The sequence below is a fragment of the Canis lupus genome, chromosome 26, assembly GCF_003254725.2.
Source record: "Canis lupus dingo isolate Sandy chromosome 26, ASM325472v2, whole genome shotgun sequence".
Lineage (NCBI taxonomy): Eukaryota > Metazoa > Chordata > Mammalia > Carnivora > Canidae > Canis > Canis lupus.
Window position 1 is genome coordinate 20,283,455 of NC_064268.1, and position 20,951 is coordinate 20,304,405.

Consider the following 20,951-nt stretch of genomic DNA (forward strand, 5'->3'; position numbering starts at 1 on the left):
GAGGACTTACCCCAGCAGCCTCCTTCCTTCCCAGAGTGTGTGGCTGGGGACCTGGAGTCTGGAAATGGCTCATTGAGGTCAAGAAAGGAAGGGCTGAGGAAGTTGGCAAGGTATTAGACACCATCAGCTCCAATCTCCTCCTTTTACAGGTAAGGAAACTCAGACATAGAGAGGGAAAGGGACTCACCCCAGGTCACACGGTAGGATAGGGGAATCCAGATCCCCGTGTTGCACCACCTCATTGTTTCTCCTGCATGCCCCTTTTTGCAGTTAACAAGGAGGGAGTATTTGCTGAGCACCTGCTCTGTGCCCAGTCATGTACTAAGCTCCATGGAGAACCAGAGAGAAGTAGCAAGACTTGATTTCCTGTTCAATAGGAAATTGAAGTGGAAACACTAGACTTGTACCCATGAAGGAACTAGGGAGACGTTGCAAGGCAATACCTAAGCAAGAGCATGTCTGTAGACTCTAAGTAATACACATAGAATCCCTTAAAGTTTTCATATTCTATGGCTTTATGCTAGAATATTCTCGAATGTTCTAGAAAACTAGACCTGCTGCCTTAGGGTGTATTCTCTTAAAAACAGACATGGGGACAAGGATGTTAGGGAAAGTCACTCATTTGGGAGCAAATCCTAGGAAGCACAGGTAGAGGCATGGGACATTGGGTTGGAAAGGGAAAGGAATCAACACGGTGTGCGTTAGTGAGCAGGTGACTGTGGGGAGCAGCTGGGGTTCTGTCCACCGGAGGCCTCTGGGAAACTGTATTGAGTATGACTCAGAGCGGTCCTTTTGGAGGGGGTGGGATCTGGGGTACTTATCCACCACCACCACCCATCTATCATTGGATGGGATGCTCCTGGACACACTAACTCCCCAGCACTGTCTGCCACACTTTGAGCTGGTTGAACTAACTGATTCTCAGAGACTTTGTGTGGGAAGGCAGCCCTGTCCTCATCCTAGCCACAGTGGACACATGGAAAAATGAACAAACCATGGCTTCAACATTTATATATTTTGGTAATATTAGAAATTCATCTGGGCAGCATAAGATAAACCCTTTTTATGAGTCCCAGTAAAAAAAAAAAAAAAAACCCTCAGAGGATTAAAAATGCCTGTTTATGACTCCATAAAAGAAATGTATCTAATCTATATACCGCTTCTTTCCCCGTTTTTGCATACTTTCTTTAAAAATACCAAGACTAGCAAGGAGTCAGGTATCAAATGGTTTTAATAACAGTAAAAATGAATACCTAAAATGTAAAATGATGTAAAATGTAAACAGTAAAAATGATGATCCCTCCTTTCATAGCTGTAGAAACTGAGGCCCAAGGTGTGCTGAGACTTGGGAAGAGAATTGGGAAGAGAAAATCAGGACTCCTGACTCCACACACTGTGCTCTTACAATATCAGACTGAAAGACAGAGCCTTTTAGGGGCCAAATGCTTAATAAATTTGACTCGTATACCTCCTCCATCCTTTGCATGTTATGCACATGGCCTCTATCTAGTTCTCACACTCTGATGTAGGTGGGTATAATTTCATCCTTTTTATAGATGAAGAAACAGAGGCACAGTGGTGTGAAGTGTCCTTGCCCAAAGTCACACAGCTCAGAAGGTTACAGAGTTGGGACTCAGGTTGTCTGACTACTACTCTTTCAGCCCATTAATCTCGTCTTCCCAGTTACTAATAATAATTAGTATCCATTAATTAGTCTGGTTCATTACATCACACACATCATTTTTCCTACGACTTCAGAACCCATCCGTGAGTCTAGGACAAGCATTCTACAAGAAAAGGAAACAAGTTGCATAAGGCTTGTCTGGGCAAGTCACGGGCAAAGTCGGGATCTGCATCTGGGAGTAAGGCTCCAGAGGCGGTGTTCATGGCACACGCCTCCTGCTGTTGCTGTGTGTCAGTGATCCTCCTATCCTTCCCCCCACCCTTACCCACCAGGATGATGGTCTACAGTGGCCTGATCAATAAGTCTGCTCTTCTCTATGACTCCCTCCAAACCGAGAGTGTCCCCTTTGAGGGTCTGCTGAGCGAGGGCAACAGCATCCGCATTGAGTTCACTTCCGACCAGGCGCGAGCAGCCTCAGCCTTCAACATCCGGTTCGAGGGTGAGGATCCCCAGGGGCCTCCCCCATCCTGGGTGATGGTGTGGGCACAGAGAAAGCATGACGGAGCTGAGCTGGGTCCTGGGGGCTAGAAATTTGACCTCCTAAGGGTGAGGGAGATCCAGAGGCCAGACTGACCCTTTGACTTCCAAAGGCAGACTCTGCAGGGTTGGGAGGGCAGAGGTTTGTATTCCCATTCTCGAGATGAAAATAATGAGTTCCCAAAAAGCGATGTGAATGGTCCAAATGCCCTCAGCATGTCAGCTGGAATTGGAACCTGGGGTCTGGGGCCCATTTTCCTTGGGGCTTCCCTAAATAGCAAGAGGGAACCTATCCTCTGACATTGAGGACTGTCAGGAGCCCCTGCCTCATCTGAGCTGCTGTCCCTATTTTGTATCCCCAACCTAGCCTTTGAGAAAGGCCACTGTTATGAGCCCTACATTCAGAATGGGAATTTCACCACATCCGACCCAACCTATAACATCGGAACCATAGTGGAGTTTACCTGTGATCCCGGCCACTCTCTGGAGCAGGGTCCGGCCATTATCGAGTGCATCAATGTGCGGGACCCATATTGGAATGACACAGAGCCCCTGTGCAGAGGTGAGTGGCCCCATTGCCCTTCTCGCATGGCACCTCAGGGACCTCCACCCCCTCAGATGAAAAGGCCAAGGGCCCGGTTTAGAGTATGTCACAAATTTACACACCAATTTTAGCATTAGAACCCTTTCCAGGGCTCACTATCCTTTGGGTCAGATTTGCTGCATGTCCAAATTACAAAATTGATAAATTTTTAAAGATGCCCCTTCCTCCAAGCACAGACCCCTTAGTACATAACTTAGTGAAAAGATCTCTGCATGGATTTCAGCTCCTCTGTACCCCCTTGCTATGTACTTTTGTGCATCGTGCAACCCAGCCAACCGCACATGGCAGTCCTAAGTTTAATTAATAATAGTGATGATGTCAATAATAGTTGCCAAGGGCTGCATGTGCCTTATCTTATTTAATCCTCACTATGACCCTGCGAAGTATGTAGTACTGACCCCATGTACAGGTGAGGGACCTGAAGCTGTGAAGTGATCCTAAGAACAGACTGAGGGTAACTGGCAGAGGTGGAAATGGAACTCGGGTCTCTGTTCTCAGAGACCTGTGGTCTGAGCCCCTCGGGACAGCATTGGCTGGGTGGAGCCCTCATCTCCATGAGCTCCCCGGGGCCCTGCCCTGCCTTGCCTCTTTCCGCATACTCAGTGCCACATCGAGCCTGGATGCGTGTGGAGCATGTGGTGTGATGGAGAGATCCCTGGCTCCTGGCAGCCGCCACCTGGATGGCGGTTGGCGTGAAATCACAGCTTCGTCCTGGTGAGGGATTGATCCCTGTATTAAATGTGCTGGTTTAACAGAGCGGAATTCATTGGTGCTTTGGCCTCTGCCACACTGAGAACTTTCCAAAACGGTAAACAGGGTGGAATTTAAAGAGCCAGGCACCAGGCACAGCCACATCCCTACTTCCAGGTCAGAGCTGGGCTCCTTGGCAGTAATGTTCACCTTACCTTGTGCCAGGTGCTAGGCTACATTTGACACCCATGAGCTCAATTAAGCTCCAGAAAACCCCAATGGAGTCAATGGCACTGTTACTGCAGCTTCACAGAGGGAGGAAACTGAGACTCCCAAGATTGCATGCCTTGCCGCCGCCGAGTCTGTTAGGGCAGAGGCAAGACTCGAACTCAGGTCCACCTCAATGCAGCGTAGCATCTATTAGCCACTACTCCACCCTGCCCCAGCATGGGGCTGCTGCAGAATCACCCAGAACATTGAGCTCTGTCCTTGATCCTGAGAGAACTGTAGCGCCCTTAGCCCCCCCCCCCCCCTTGGCCAGCCCTCAGCTAAAGGAGGCAGGCGGCCAGCCCTAATGTGATCATCCCACACACATAGGCACGGACCGCCTGAGGGGCAGGCACCTGTTCCCAGTACACAGCGAGCCGTGCCTGTCCTACGTCATAGCCCACGCTCTTACCCGCCACGCTGCACTGGCTTCCTCATGAATAACCCGTGCCCGCCTCTGTCTGTCTCTGTCTTCTACAGCCATGTGTGGTGGGGAGCTCTCTGCCGTGGCTGGGGTGGTGCTGTCCCCAAACTGGCCAGAGCCGTACGTGGAAGGTGAAGACTGTATCTGGAAGATTCACGTAGGGGAGGAGAAACGGATCTTCTTAGATATCCAGTTGTGAGTGTTCATGACGGGTGGACCTCCAGTCCAGCCCCATTGGGGAAGCGATTGCTCCTGCTTTGTTCTTTCAGCCAGGGTAAATGAAGCATCCACTATGTGTCAGGGGCTGTGCAAAGAGCTGGAGTCCCAGCAGTGGGAGAAACATCATGCACATAAAGACACAGTCCCCTTGCCTCCAGGCAATTTGGTCTGCGGAGGAAGCAGGCATTAAAGGTAGAAATGCATCCACAGTGACATACTGTAACCTTGGTGAACAGTGTAAGGATAAGTGAATGGTGCTATGAGATCCTATAATGGGGGTTTGATACAAAGGGGAAGGTCAGAAAAGCCTTCCCTGAGGATCCGATGCTGAAGTTCAGAACTAACGAATGAGTTGGAGTGGATATATCTGAAAGGAACAGAATGTGTAAAGGCCCTGTGGCAAGAGCAAGCACGGTGTTTGCGAAGGACCGAACAGCCGATGTGGCCAGGAGGAGGGGGAAGGTATCACACGTACTGTCTGTACTGCAGCTGTTTGTTTTCTTATCTGTCTCTCTCAACCAGACCCAGAAGTCCTTGTAGTCAGGGCTTGCTCTGATGCACCTCTGTCCCCAGATCTAACACAGAGCCTGACACATAGTAGGCACTCAGGAAACCAGTGCTACATGAAGAACGGACGGAGTTGCCTGGCCCTGTGGCCGTCTGCTGTACTCAGTGGGGGTGCCTAGGAGATGCTCCATCCAGAACTTTCCCCCTGCTGAACTCTCCAGGGAGGGGGAGAAGCAGACAGAGACAGATGGTAGTGTCTAGAGAAGCAGAAGAAAGGGCTTCCGGGCAGACCCAGACACCGTGTCTTGGACAGTGGAGGGCAGGGAGGGAATGCCAAGTTCTGAAGAGCTTCTCTGGAGGCAGCCAGGGCCCCCGGTGGGGCGGCAGCGCTCCCCTCAAGCCTGAAGCAGAAACCCAGTCGGCTGGGGAGCGAGGCCCGGCTGCCTTGCTCTGCAGAGGAGCTTTGCAAAAGGGAAGATTTATCTGCAAAATTACAATAAAATTTTGAAGCTGTCCCTCAGAGGCCAGAGACGTGTCCTCAGAGGCTGCTCCAGGACCTTCCGCTCCAGGAGAATCAAAGATGTACAGACCTTGCACAATTGCCCCTTGTGGACCTGGGGCTGGGCCAACCTGAGTCAGAACTCTGTCTCTACCTCTCCCCAGCTCTTTGCCTCTGGGCTTCTCTCTGGCTGTGGTGCTTCTCACTGGCTACCGGGGTCTTGGAACCTCAGTGTTTCGTGGCTACTGGAACAGCCTGGAAGCATCCCTTGCCCATTCCCTCCCTTGCTCACTCCTCAGCGGGAGTTCCCCCCTTTCTCCTATTCTCACCTCCCTGACTTCTAGAGTCTGGTATGAAGGATGATAGTTTCTGAGCTGTCTACTGTGAGCCAAGCCTGGTTGTAGGCGCTGGAAAGGCTTAGAGAGTTGCCCCTTGGGCAGTGAAGTTTATGTTGATACAGAGCAGGTTGGATGGTCCCGATTAGCTCTGTGAGGGGAGGAAGTGGGGGCACATATGCACCTACTGTGTGCAAGTGCTAAGCAAGGTGCTGAAGGTACAGTTGTGAGAAAACAGAACAGCCTCTGCCCTCACTGTCTAGGGGATGAGGCAGACGTGAAACGATATGCGATGTGGTGAGAGCGGGGATAGGGTGGACAGGCCGCTGAGAAGCCCGAGTGAAATCAAGGAGGGCTTCCAGGAGGAAGTGACTTCTGAGCTGGCATGAAAGAGAACCTAGGCAACCATGAGGGGGAAAGGAGGAGTGTCTCAGACGGTGAGAACAGAATGTGCAAAGCCTGGAAATGAGAGAGAAGGTGGCCCACTTAGTGACTTGAAAGAAGTTTGTCGTGGCTGGAGCGTGAGGATTAGGTAGGAGTTATGGAGGGAAAGGGTTCCAGGGAGACATGGTGTCTTCTTAGCTGAAGCCTCAAATAGGAAAGTCCCTTCTAAAGCTGTTTGCCGTGAGAAACCTTCTGTGGCTCCCTACTGCCGTCAGGGTAAATATGAATGCGCGGTCCTGGTTTATGAGCATCCCTGCACCAGCAGTTAGTAGCAAGCCACCTCAATCTTCAGCCAGAAGGAGAACCAACTCCTGGTATCCTGGCTTGTCTTGTCCATGCCACCCCCTTCTGCTGGGCTCAGCAGGCTTCTCCCAACACCCGCCCCCTGGATGGGTGGTTCTGCTCCCCCAAGACCGGCCCACATCTCACCGTGGTGTCACAGGCCTGGATAGGGACACAGGAAGCTGGGAGCCCTTGTTCTCACTCTCTCTAGGCTTCAAATACTCAGTGAACCTTCCGCTTGATGGTGGATAGAGTTTCATGTCCACTGTGAAGCGTGCAATGGGACAGCTGATCCAGGAACCTGAGCAGTTAGGTTCCTCAAAGCTGGGCCACCCCTGGCACCCGTGGCAGGAAGGGACGCCTCCCAAGGGGACAGACTTTCTCCCTTCTGACCATCCTGGCAACCCCAGATCTGAGTGTTGGCCAGGAGAGAGGAGCCCCGGCTCCCCTCCTCCGTGCCCTGCCAGGGACTCCTGAGCAGCCCGGGACCCGGCAGCAAGCCTCCCTGGGCTTCATGGTCCCCTTTCTGCAAAGTGATGGGCTGCCTTGAGCCAAGAGAATGCAGACTCAAACTCACGGAGGGCCAGGTAAGTAACAGAATGGATTTGGGGCCCAAATATTTGAAGTGATAGAGAGGGGAGAGGCCCTCTCTCCCTTCCAGAAATCATTTAAAGGTGTTTTTTGGTGGGTTTTTTTTTTTTTTTTTTTTAGAATAATGCCTCTCCCCGTCCCAAAAAATAGATCTGCTGGCTGGATCCAGACTTGAGGAGCCTCCAGTTTGTAAGCCTTGGTCTAGATAGTGATTAAAGTTCTTTCTCATCGCCGTGATGAAGAGAACAATTTTCATCATTGAGTGCTTCCTATTTGTGGGGTGCTTTACAGACGTGAATTATCTCCTCCCCAGAGTTGTCCTGTGGGGGTGCTACAACTACTCTATTCAACTCCTATTCCCTGCCTTCTGAATTCTTCAGTTGCGTGCCTAAAAGGGCCTCCCAAATGAAGGGTATCCAAAGTTAAACTCCTGATTCCTTCTCCAAACCCGTTTCATCCCATCTGCCCATCTTGGTAAGGAGCCGTCCTACCGGCTGCTCAGGCCAAAAGGACTTGGAATTGTTCTAGGGCAGGAGGACATGGGTGCACGTCCAACAATTGGCTTTCTTGGCAGTGGGGTAGGGAGAAACATCCTGATTTATGGCATTCGCCAATTTCCGTGGTGTAAATACTCCCACCATGGCCCTTTCCGAGCTACTAACACAATGCCAGAGGGCTTGCCGGATGCCCGGATGTTTAACAATTGACTCACATGAGCCAGTGCAAGCTGCCAGCTCCAGCACACTCACTGCTATTTGGATTTCTCACACACCCTGTACTCGAGTCCTCAGTACATCCTGTTGATTCTAGAATTCAAGAATCAGAATACGCCCAGAGTCCAAGCATGTGTGACACCCCCACTACTGCCACTGTGGTCCATGTCTCACCCCAGAATTATCCCACAGGCATCCTGACTGGTCTCCCCGCTCCTGCTTTTGTCCCCTTTGGGGCTATTTGTAACCTACCACCCTAAGGGATCCTGTTAAAACCTAAGTAAGGCAGGTCACATCATGCTCTGCTTCAAAGTCTACAGTCGCTCTACATTTTATCTAGAGTAAAAGCTGGAGTTCTTGCAAAAGGCCCCATGTGATCTAGCCCTGGTTATATCTCCTGTTTCATTTCTTTCCACTCCTTATTCCCTCCATTTGGCCACACTAGCTTCCTTGTTGTTCCCCAGACATACCCCAGGGCCTTTGCACTAGCTGTCTCTTCTCCCCTCCCCCAACCCCAGGATGCTGTGCCCTGAATATCCTGCCCCACTCACTCCCTAGCTTCTTGTAGGCCTCTGCTCACAAATCACCCCTTATGAGATGTCACTAGACACCCTGATCTAAATCAGCATCTCTGTCATTCTTTCTTTTTTTTTTTAAGATTTTATTTTTAAGCAATCTTGACACCCAAATTCACAACCCCAAGATCAGGAGTCACATGTCCCATGGACTGAGCCAGCCAGGCACCCCAACATCTCTGCCATACCTGATACCCTTACCTTGCTTCACGTTTCCCTGTAGCACTTAGCACCACTCAACATACCACACATTACCATATTTGTTGAAGCATGTCACCCCCTCCACCTACAACGTCACATCCATGAGAATGGAAGGATTTGTTTCCTGTTTGATGCCCTGCTATAACCACAGTATGTAAATCAATGCCTGGCCCATAGTAGGTGCTCAGTAAGTAAGAGTGAATAAAATTAAGACAACTTCTCATGGTCATACAGCCATGAGGTTTCAAAGCCAGAACGTGAACCCAAATTCATGTCCAACTGCTCTTATGCACAAGGAAGGGAAAAAAGTTCAGAAAAATATGGAAAGACCATTAAGATGTGGCCTTCTTTTATCAATAAGTCTACATTTATTACATGAGCGGCAATGTTAAGAAAAAAAGTTTAGTCAAAAGCTATCAAGTAAAATAATAGTGGTGAGAAGATCCCCCAAGAGAAGGTGTCATAAATTATAGTATCAAAGGATTTGCCATCATAGACTTAGAAGCAGAATCTAGAGTGGGTCTTAGGAGGACCCCAACCCAGTGATGACCAGCCAAATCCACTGGTAGACTTTGGGGGCCAAGTAAGGGGTGAGGTGCAGGGAGGCCGTACTGTCTTCTGGATCATCAGATGCAGGCGGAGGTGAAGGTGACAGTGGGGCCCGAGATGAGGTCCTGGTAGGGGGGGAGGGTAGGGTACTGTCCTCCACAGAGCAGCTTCTGCTCCCTCCGTGAGGCATCCAGGCAGCATCATCCCAGGACCGTAGTCCTTGAAGTGACATCAAAATCAAGTCGGTCATTGTTGAGGCACTGTCATTTTTCTCATTGAGCAAATTCTGTGTGATTTTACATGCATTTATGGAGCGCCCGCTGTGAATGAGGCGCCCGCTGGGCCCTGGCAGTAAGCAAGAACAGTGTGGCCCTGTGCTGAGGGACATGGTGCAGGCAGGAGCACAAACAGGGGCCCTGGAGGCCCGGAGCAAGAAGGGTGAGCCTGGTAGACGATGCAAAGGAAAGCTTTCCAGGGAAAGCAAGGTCTCTCTCAGCAAACAGCCGTGTCTGGAGGGCGGTTCTGGCTGTAGAGTTGGTGCAGGAGGGGGCGTGGAGAGGGAGCCACTGGCATCCAGTGGAAGGAGGCCAAGGGTGCTGCTCCGCACCCCGATGTGCATGGTTCAGCCCCCACCACAACCAAGTAGCTGACCCAAGATGTCAGTAGAGCTGAAGCAGAAAAACCCTGGTCCATACTGAAACCTGAAGGACAGACACAAGGTGGGAAGGGATGGGGAGGGGCAGGTACAGTGCTCGAGCCAAAAAGAACGGCGTGTGCTAAGGTCCAGAAGCAGTAGAGCACGACTCTCTTCTTGTTGGTCCATAATATCGAATAGATGCCGAACACTTAGTGCACCCAGGCGTTCACAGGTGCCTTGAAAGTGAGCATGCGTGCTGAGTTCTACTAGCAGCTCCATTTTACAGATGAGCAAGATGAGGACGTGGAGGCCAAGAGTGGCTGCGGTCACTGGGCCGGGAACTGGCAGAGCGGATGCAGACCCGGCTTGCCATGCCTCCAGGGTCTGGGATCCCCACCAGCATTTGAAAGGAGCAGAGGAAGGGATGCAGGAGAGGCGGCATCTAGGAGGAGGAGGGACAAGCAGGCAGCAGGGGAACCAGGCTGGTGCCTCAAGGCCAAGTTAGAAGTCTGCACTCACCCAAACTGGGCCACAGAGGAAAGGTTTTAAGCTCTTAATAGGGATTAAAGCTTTGCAGAGGGGAGCCGAGTCCTTGGGTCAGCAGCCTCGGGCTCTCCCCGGCAAACTCTGGCACACGCCTGGCAGAGTGGCAGCTGGACCTGGCACCCCCTTTCCTCCCACAGAGGGAGTGAAAATAGCATCTCACCAGCCAGGGTTACGTGAGGCCCGAGAGCTGCTGGGTTTAATTTATCTTGCTTGGTTTCCGCTGACAGTTTTAGTAAACCAATTTGGGTTTGATAGTAAAAATAATTCTGTCCTCAGGGCCCCTCACACCGCCTAAGCGCTTGTGATTGTTACTTATCGCCTTGGTGAGGGGGAAGGAGTCTGCACTGTTGACTGAGCCGGGTGGGTGGCCCGTAGTAGGTGCTGCGCACTGTCTGCTGCGTCACGAGGACGTAAACCACGGGTGGCAGGCGAGAGGGGACTTTTCTCCCCCTCATCAGCCGGGCAGGTCTGTTGAAGCCGTGGGCACCCGCCTCTTGACTCTGCTGGGTTAGCATCAATGAAGGACCTACTGTGTGCCGGAACCCGAGCTGTGTGCTTCATGTCCATGGAGACATGATGCACACTGTGACACATTATTATTCAGAGATCACAACTGCATAAATTAGAGCTACAGGGGTAGAGATCATTATGGAGGGGGAGTTACCTACATTAGAGAGAATGTATGCAAAGCGCGTGGTGTGGGGTCCAGCACATCACTGGCACTTCATCAACAGAGACTATGAATCCTTATAAGATATTGTGGCCACTGCACCCTGGATTTGCAGATGACAGAGAGCTTGTTAAGTGGCTTTCTCAGGTCGCACAGCTAACAAAGGACTGAGCCAGCCTTTGCACACACACCATAGCCTCTGCTTTTGTGGACTTGTACAGTCTTTTGGGGGATCAGCCATATGTCTCCGTGATGCACCAGGGAGGCTCCCGGACCTCCAGAAACTCAAAGTTCAGGAAGGGAAGTAGTGCCATAAATAGACAACCCGACAAAATGCAGGCTAAGTGCTGTGGCTAGAGGGGTGAGCGTAGGGGAGGTAGCGGGACGCTGCATTAGCTCTGCAGGTCATGGAACTGTCACAGAGAGGGTGACATCCAAGCAGAAGCTTGAAGAGTGTCCATTGGCCAAGCTGGAATGGGGGAAGGGCTTCCAGGAGGGGCCTCTGGGAGCAGGGCACTCGAGCTATGAAAGCAGGGACTGTTAGACACCAAATGGATGCCCTGAATTGAAGCACTAATTAGAACTGTCTGCCTTGCATTATTGGCGGTAGAGGTGGGAAGGGAGGGCGCATGATCTTAAATTGAGTCGGGACCCCTCAGGCTAAACCTCCTTCAGACCCCAAATGCCTATTCCCTGAATCATCAAGTACCTCCTAGCTCCATCAGCTTACCTAAAACACAACTGAGCATGAGCCTTTTAAAACCTTAACAGTTTCTGAAATTTCTCTCTCTCTTCCCCCGTTCTCTGTCTCTCTCTCTGTGTGTCTCTGTCTCTCTCTCTCTCTCAAGTTAAAGCATAGAAAGGAAAATAAAAGAATCAAGGGATAATTGGTGAGGACATCATAGAATGGAAAAGCTGGGAGGGGCCCAGAGAGGGGAAGTCACTTGCCTAGCATCACACAGTAAGTCAGAGCAGGGACCAGGAAAACAACCCAAGCATGGCTGCAGACGCCCAGCACGGGGGTTGGTCACAATGCCACATGACAGAGAGTCATAAAAGCTTCTAAAGTAAAAAGAGCTACATATAAATCCTGGCTCTGCTACCCCCACTAGCTCTGTGGCCTCTGTAGGTGATTGCAGGTGGCCATTCCCACCTCACAACGGGAAGCTTTGTTCACTTCATCCCCAGTGACTGGCACACAGCAGGTGCTCAATAAATATCTGTTGAATGAGAGAGTGAAAGAGAGAGGGGTGGTGAGGGAGTTAGTTAAATAACACGTGAAGTTCTTAGTAAAGTTTCTGACATAAAATAAGCAAATAACCACGGTGGACACTACTTTCACCCTCTACTATGTACCACATTTTATGCTAAATACTTGGCACGCACTATTTCATTGATGATGACACCATCCTAAAAAAGTCTTACACGCATCGAGCACTTGCTATTTGCTAGTCTCTGAGTGCTTTACCCATAGCAAATCATTTCACTCTTACCAAGACGCCTATGTGATGTCACAGTGGCTATCTTTTTTTTTTTAAGATTTTATTTATTTATTTGAGAGAGAGAGAGCATGCGCACAAGCTGGGGGAGGGACAGAAGGAGAAGCAGACTCCCCGCTGAGCAGGGAGCTAGATGCGGGGCTCAATTCCAGGACCCTGGGCTCATGAGCTGAGCCAAAGGCAAATGATACTTAACCAACTAGAGCCGCCACCCAGGTGCCCCTTGACTATCACCTTTTACAGATAAGGAAACTGAGAGAGACACTCTTGCTTGAGGACACAGCTGGGAAGGGGCTGAGTTAGGACTCAAACTCAGGTCTCCTGGGTCAAAGCCAGTGCTACAACCACACAATAATAGGAGTGAGGTGCTGCGCAGGGGAGAAACCCTAGCTACACCTTACAGAAGAAACCAAGGCGCAGAGAGGTGCACCCCTTCTGCCCCCAGTTTCCTGGGACCTATTGTAAACATACGTATATCTCTGGAAGAAAAAAGTTTCATCCGGGCTCCAGCTTGCCTTCTCTGACTCTGCCCCAAACCTCTCCCTGTTTATGGGCTCCAACACAGTTCTCTAACCAGGAAATAAAAGGACCTAATAACAAAGCCCAGTAACCACATGATTGATAGCCATGGAATATTTCTCTTCAGCTACTGCCAACCTGTGCCGTGCTAAGTTAATTCCAAGCCCTAAAAATTAAGTGCCTTGTCCAGAGGCACTACAGTTCTTGAAACAGGGATGTTTGCTGCTTTGGGCTGCAAGAATTCAGCTTGACTGAGATCCAGGCAAGAGAGACGGTCAACAATAGAGGGCTGCGTTGACCCCAGGAGCACAGATGTCCATCAGAAATCATGGAAGAAATGGCCCCAGAAGAAATAAAAACCTTCCAATCTATTAGTGGAGGGAGATGGGATTTCCCAAGAGCCAAAAGTTGTAAGAAATCCACGGACAACAAAGTTCCTAGAGCCCAAATCCCATCCTGTTGCAGAGAAGGAAACTGAGGCCTGGAGATGGGAAGAGATTGCCCCAAGGTTGCTGTATCAGTCAGCTATTGCTGCATAACAAATGACCCCAAATTCAGCATCATAAAACAGCAAGCTTGTCACATTTCTTACGAGTCTGCGGGTCATCCAGGCAGTTCTTCTGGTTTCAGCTGGGTCATGCATGCATCTCTGGGCAGCAATGGGTTGGGTGGGTGGCTCTGCAGATTGTGGCCTTTCTAATGTGTTTGGGGTGGGTTGCCCATCAGAGGGTCCTGGCCGGCCTAGCCCAGGTTGGCTCATCTGCCCCAAAAGCTAGCTCAGGCTTCTTCCCATGGTGACTAGCCAGGGTTCCAAGACGATGAGAAGCAGCATTCAAGGCCTCTTGAGTCGAGACGAGAAATTGGCACAGCAGCCAACACCCACTGTCTCCCATGGCAAGTCACAGACCAAGGGCCAGCCCACATTCAAAGGGTGGTGAAACAGACTCCACCTCTTCTGGCAGGAGCTTTAAAGCCATCACAGAGATGGACAGAGCTTTGAAATCATGTTTGCACTCAAGGCGCCCAGGTGCCCCTTGACTATTTCCTTTTACAGATAAGGGAACTGAGAGAGACACTCTTGCCAGGGAAGAGTGGGGGTTAGAACTCAGGTTTCCTGGTTCCTGTCCAAAGCTCCTAATGACATCACTATGGACGATGGCTCTAAGAGGTGGCCCTCACCGTCCCCATTTTACCAAAGGAATCCGAGGCTCAGAGACCTGAAGAACTTGCCTATGATCTCACTTCTAGGAAGTGACAGAGATGAGATTTGTACTTAGCGCCTGGGACCTGGAACTTAGAAGCCTCGAGAAATGTTTTGCTCTCTACATGATGCCTCCAACATGCAGGAGAGGAAAAAAGGCCTTTGCTCATGGCAGGAAGTCTTGGGTTCGGGTCCCACTCTTCCACTTTATTGGCTGTGTGACCTTAGATACGTCACTCCACTTCTCTGAATCTCAGTTTCCTATCTTTAAAATGAGGATGCCAATGGTACCTACTTCTTAGAGTCCAAGGGGACCAAAGACTTGGTACATTACACACATTGTAATTTAATTGGCAGCTATGTTGATGATGATGAATTCTTTCCTGTGGTGTGTACACACACTGAGCTCCTTTGTGCAACTACACACACACACACACACACACACACACGCATGCACTCACAAGGGTTGATTGCCTGTGAGCTTGGCATTTGGTGTGACAATGAGAAATCAAGAGGGTTCATCGGAAACCCTCTTGACTGGCGTCCACCTGACTGATTACACCCCCTCCTGCGGCGTGCAAGGGACTGTCGTGGTCGGTGGTAACAGGAAACCACAGGCTCCAGGGGAGGTCCTCCCCCATCACATGCCCGTTTCCTGCCCCCCTCAGCCCCTGCACACTCTTCCCAGCCCCAGCGATGGCAAGAGCAGCCGTGGGAGGGACCCCCAGCCCCCCAACCCGCCGTCTTGAGCTGGGACGGTGGCCTTGCCGGAGCACACCTATGAGCTCAGGGCATTCGGATGCAATTAGATCCAACCTCCTGCGGAGACGCGGCTGCTCGTTTTATGAGTCTCTGACATGTGGTGGCCTCACGCACTTACTATTCAGCGGTGTTTATCGAGGGTCCACCGTGTGGCTGCTATCAAGTTAGATTACTCCAGGCCCGGAGATAACTCCCACAGATCTGGCCCTTCCCGCGAGCCAGACTCTCCACGTGCACAGTCTACGCAGCTAATTCCCAGAGCAACCAAGGAGTCCACACGATGTGGCCCCCATGTCACAGACAAAGCACAGATGCTCTGAGGGGCCCTCGACGGAGTGGGGGGGCGGGGTCAGGGTTGGGGCCTGGCTGTCTGAGGCTGAGCCCGTGGCCGGCACCAGCTCTCAGCCTGCCTCTCGGGGTGGAAGGACGTTATCCTGACGCAGCCAGCCTCCTTTGAGAGTTCTGGGGGGCAGCGGCCCGGTCAGTGCTGTGCTTTAGGCAGTGCGCCCTGGCCGCAGGCCCTGTCCCTGGTCCTGAAGGCCGTGGAGGGCGGCGGGGAGACCGGCGCCCCGACACCTGCCAGGCGCCTCCCTGGAGAGCTGGGGTGAGCCCTCGAGGTTCCCAACTGGTGGCTCTTTCTTGGAGGATGCTTCCTGTGCACAGCCCACGCGCCCCAGCCGGCGCCGGGTGTGCGGGGAGGGTGGAGGCAGATCCGCCGAGGAGTACCAGGCTTTACAAGGGCTGCCTTCAATGTGTGTGTCAGGATGCGGCTGCGGAGTGACAGGGACATGGCCAGCAGCTGTCAGCTCCTGCGGGGACAGCTCTGTAACATCTTCCTCCAGCAATGCAGAGCCCCGGGCCCACCACCTCCTGCATGTGTGTGTGTGTGTGTGTGTGTGCGTACGCCACCCCCACAGGCACACACCACACATCACACACGTGTCGTAACGTACACACTGCACAAACACCATGCCATACACACACCACCATCATACACAGACCACACCATACACACACTGCATACACACACTATGCCATACACACATCACATACACACACTACACCATACACATACCACAGACACACACTACACTATACACACACCGCAGACACACACTGCCATCATACACACATTGCCTGCACACACCACACATCATACGCACACTGTATACACACACCATATACACACCACACCATACACACACCGCATGCACACACCACCATCATACACACACCGCACACACACACCACACACCATACGCACGCCGCAGACACACACCCACCATCATACACACAATAAACAAATGTTTATTGTTCCTGGCCCTAATTACTTCCTTTAACAACTCTCCAAAAAAAAAAAAAAAACTCTCCATAATATTATCCCCATTTTCCAGGTGAAGACACTGAGGCTCAGAGAGGTTAAACCACTTTCTCAGAGTCACCCAGCTAGAAATCGTCAGCTTGAGGATTGGAACCAGAGCCCATTCTCTTAGCACAGCCCCTCAAGATGGAGCAAAATCACTGGGATGGTTGAGGACTGAGTTTTTCCTAGGCAAACCAGCTAGGAGCTGCTGGGTGTTCTCCTGGTCCATGATGCTGGGTGGGAAATGTCTTGTCATTGACTTTGACAAACCTTTGCGTGCCATGTTCAGAGACTGCCCTGTCCAGCAATGTGGAAATGAGAAGCAGCTCCACCCGTGGGTGGTCCCAGAGGAAAGGCATGTCCAGCACGGGAGTCTCACCCTTCTGTTTCTCTCCAGGGATGAGAGGGAGATTGGCGGAGATGGGGGGAGGTGAAGAAACCAGAGAAAGGAGGGAAAGCGGTGGTGGAGCACAGTGCCTGAGCCTCCTCCACACTGAAATCACAGCACGGCAGTGCCTTTGGGTCCTGGCCGCTGGTGCAGCTTCTTGGGGGGTTTTGAGGGATGCTAACCCCCGTGGCCCATCTTGGGGGGACCCAAGATGCTGAGGGTCTGGTTGGTCTGGGATGCAGCCTCAGCATCATGGGGAGGTTGAAATCTCTGCAGAGAGACTCACATGCAGCCAGGACTGAGTCCACCAGCAGAGGCTGAGTCCTGAGGCTGACCTCAACAAGGTGCCTGGTGAATGTCTCGGGGAGAGGGGAGGAGGGAAGAGAAGAAGGGAAGCACAAAAAAAAGCAGTAAGAAAACTGTTCATTTTTTATGCATTCAGGTGTCCTTTTAGGGAGCCAGAAAGATCGGTCTTCTATGTCCTCCCTGGAGCTGACATGGTTTCTTGTCCTGTCTGCCATTTTATCAAATTTAATTGAAACCAAATGAGCACGGGGCCGCAGGGATCCTCAGCAATTCCACGGCACCAAGGGGTGTCTGGTGCTGATTGTGGCATTGTGATGGAGCACAGAGGCCTCGGGATCTGGGCCTCTCTGGACTCTGTTTACTCCTCTGTAAAGTGGGATTCACAACATCACTATGTGGTTGAGGGGATCCAATGAGAAATGGACACAAAGGAACTCTGCAAGATCTTTTTAGAAAAGTTTTAATGCACCTAACACTGCATTTATGGACTTCAGTTCTCTTCCCCCTCCCCTCTCCTTATTTAAGTCTATGGTTTATTTAACCACCGTCTCTACTGTCCCATGGAGGTCCAGCCTTAATTGCATCACAGGGCTTTCTTAGTCATTTAAACTCTCTGAGCCTTAGTGTGCCCAGTCTGGAAAATGGAAAAAGTTCACCATAATTCAACTGTGTAAATGACATTTCTCTTGCCTGTGCCGAGCCCTGTGCTGGGCTCCAGGGATTTGGGGGAGAACAGCGTGTGGTTTCAGGGAGTATGGGCAATTGGTGTGGGAGCCGACAGAGGTTCTTCTTTTTATTTTTAAAATTGTATTTATCTATTCATGAGAGACACAGAGAGAGAGGCAGAGGCAGAGGGAGAGGGAGAAGCAGGCTCCCTGCGGAGAGCACAGTGTGGGACTTGATCCTCGGTCTCCAGAATCATGCCCTGGGCCAGAAGCAGACACTCAACCGCTGAGCCACCCACACGCCCCACTGACTGAGCCTCTGCCTTCCCACCATGTAGTTTGGATTCTGACTATCCTCCAGGACCAGCTGATTGAGCGCCAGGATGCTCCTTCACCCACCACTGGGTGCCTTGGTTTGTTTCTCTGGGACATGGGTGAGGATAGTAGTGCTTACAGGGTTCGTCCCAGGGTAGAAATGGTGTGTGAAGGCATGCAAGGAGCCTTATGGAAAACATGGCTAATTATCATATGGCTGTAAATGCGGATGAGGTAATATTTTTCAAACATCCCCCCCTCCAACAGAGGAACCCTGAGGGATCTTAAAATGTTTTCAAGCAGAGAGATGAGCTCTGTCTTTATTCCAGATGAAGGGACCAGCACAGGATAAGGCAGGTCTAGAAGCTTCAAAGGATCTGGTTTGCAAAGACGTTTGAGACAGTAGACGTGGGCTGGAAGCCCGACAGTGTACCCCCCACCACACACACACACACACCTGGAAGTCCAGGAAGGCTGAGAAACTGGACTTTATTCTGTGGGCTTAATTTTGCTTTTTCCACAGCCCCATTCTATTACCAGCCACTTCTGATTTTTCCCCCTTAAACTGCATATAAATTGGCTTGTTTTTTCACTTGGCTTACTCTAAGCAAAATAATGTCCATGAAATTAGAAGTTTGATGTGCAGACCATATATATTTATATATTTTTTTCTAATTCACATTTAAATAAAAACATACCATTAGACATTTTCAAATACCTTGGTCTAGCTAAAATTATCTCGTGAACGCCCCTGGAAAGCCTTTTAAAGGCAAGATTTCTAAGCAAGGGTCAGCCATTTGTTTAAAAAGGAATAAAGAAAAGCAAGGTGGCTTGCTCATCATTTCTTTCTACAACCTCTGTGGAATATTAACTGCAGCTCAACACTTACAAAGCTCACCTACCACGTTCCCCCCACATCCCAGCCCCTGATTGGCCGAGGTAAGGGGGCACCTGCTGCCCAGGACCCACAGTCTACACCATGCTTAGGCATACACTGCCCTCTGCCGACCAAGAGAATTACTTCACCAGAGAAGGATTTGCTAATCTGAGTCTGAATCAAATTTGTATTCTATCCTCACCTCTTTGGCTCTCTAGACCCTAGTGAAAGCAATAATGGGGATCCCTCAAGCTGTTTTATCCTTTTTGAAGAGGTAATACACACATGATTCAAAACCCAAAAGTACAGAAGAATCTACCATGAAAATTGTTTCCCCTCCTTTCCGCGGCAAACAGCCCCCCTCCTGTTCCCCGCCCCAGAGGCAACCACGGAAACTAGAGTGTCTTATGCATCCTTCTCAGACACTTTTCTTTTTTTCTCAAGATTTTGCTTTTAAGTAATGCTTTTAAGCATGGGGCTTGAACTCACAAACCCAAGATCAAGAGTCACAAACTCCATCAACTGAGCCAGCCAGGTACCCAGACTCTTTTTAAGTATGTCCAAAAACATAACAGAAACTTTCAGGGCACCTGGGTGGCTCAGTCAGTAAAGCGTCCACCTTGGGCTCAAGTTATAATCCCAGGGACCTGGGACCAAGCCCCATGTTGGGCTCTCTGCTCAGTGGAGAGCCTGCTTCTCCCTCTCCCTCTGCCTCCCGCTACCCCGGCTCATGCTCTCTCCCTCCTCCCTCCCTGTCAAACAAATAAATAAAATCTTTAAAAGAAAAACAAAGAAACTTTCTATCTAACAAAATAAAGCCCCCGAGACTAAGTCACCAGTTTAATGCTGGTTTTATTACATACTCGATTATACACCATCAATAATGACAACAAAATGAAGCAGATTTAATTGCTATCAGGAAGTGTAAAATGTTTAGGAGACAATCCTTTAACACAGGGAGTCTGTAGAGAGAAGAAATATTATCTTGATAGGAAAACAAAAGTTGAAATGATGGGTGTAATCAAATGGACTTTAGTGATGCTGTCATAAGAACATAAGGCGTTGCAACATGCCAGGGGCAGTGAGATGGGGCTTCCTCATCCTGCAGATTTTTTTTGTAATGTTTTTCACACTTTCTGATACCAGACTGAAGCTAGTCACACTTTTTTCAAGAATTTTTTTTAATTTAGAAGGGAGGGACAGAGGGAGAAGGAGACAGAGAATCTCAGGCAGACTCCCCACTGAGCATGGAGCCAGACATGGGGCTCAATCTCATGACCCTGAGATCATGACCTGAGCCGAAATGAAGAGTCTCACACTCCACCAACCGAGCCACCAGGCACCCTTAGGCACACTTCTTGGAGACAGGTACACATGGCTTTCATGGGACATCGTGTAAAATAGTGGTTCACATCTCAGACTTTGGCATCCAACAGACCTTGGGTCTGATTCTTTTGTGATGTTGGGCAAGTGGTTTCTCCCAGTTGGGTCTCAGTTTCCCAGTCTATAAACTTGGGGATGATCCTAAGTCTTAGTGTGTGAAGTTGTTGTTTGAGTGCTTAAGCCTCACTGGGCAGCGTTGTTGTCATTCAAAAGCTCCCTGGGGGTCTTGGGAGATTTTTTCTCAGATATCTGGCCCTGGAAGGAGCAGGAGGATATGCCTGGAGCAGAATCATGGTGGAGATCGAGAGGGAGCTGCAACCCAGCCGGCCAAGGCCATGGGCTGACACCGGAGTGGCTTATCAGGCAATGTAGGGGTGTCATGGTGCCAAGCTTGATTCTTGATTTTTTTAAAGATTTTTATTTATTTGTTTGACAGAGAGAGAGACAGCATATCGAAGAAAAATGGAGGATGTAGGCAATCAGGGGCAAGGAAGTGGGTGGGGCAGAAATCATTTGGGGCAGCTCCAGTCATTTAAGTTTTCCAACTGATCTGTGGGAGCAAGTGCTGAAAGCAGCCAGGACGAGAGGACTTCCCCTCCCAAGGTTGATGCAAGTAAGTCTATTTAGGGCCAAGGCTCCAGGCAGAGATGAGGTCAGAGCTACAGCCCACAAGGGCTACAAGCCTTACAAGGGCTTCCATTAGTCCTCGGAGAGATTCATGAGTAACTGATTGTGGTTGGCGTGTAAAACACTGGGTTT

General features: G+C 50.4%; 1 protein-coding gene across 8 annotated transcripts in view; it reads left to right on the top strand.

Annotated features, from left to right (window-relative positions):
* SEZ6L (seizure related 6 homolog like) overlaps positions 1–20,951 on the top strand; it is a 188,925-nt gene that overhangs the window by 128,036 nt on the left and 39,938 nt on the right. For all 8 annotated transcript variants that reach the window (XM_049101498.1, XM_049101499.1, XM_049101500.1 and 5 more), the window contains exons 7-9: positions 1,957–2,123; positions 2,529–2,723; positions 4,203–4,341. In XM_049101498.1, the coding sequence (XP_048957455.1) occupies positions 1,957–2,123; positions 2,529–2,723; positions 4,203–4,341 (501 nt within the window). The remainder of the gene's footprint in view (positions 1–1,956; positions 2,124–2,528; positions 2,724–4,202; positions 4,342–20,951) is intronic.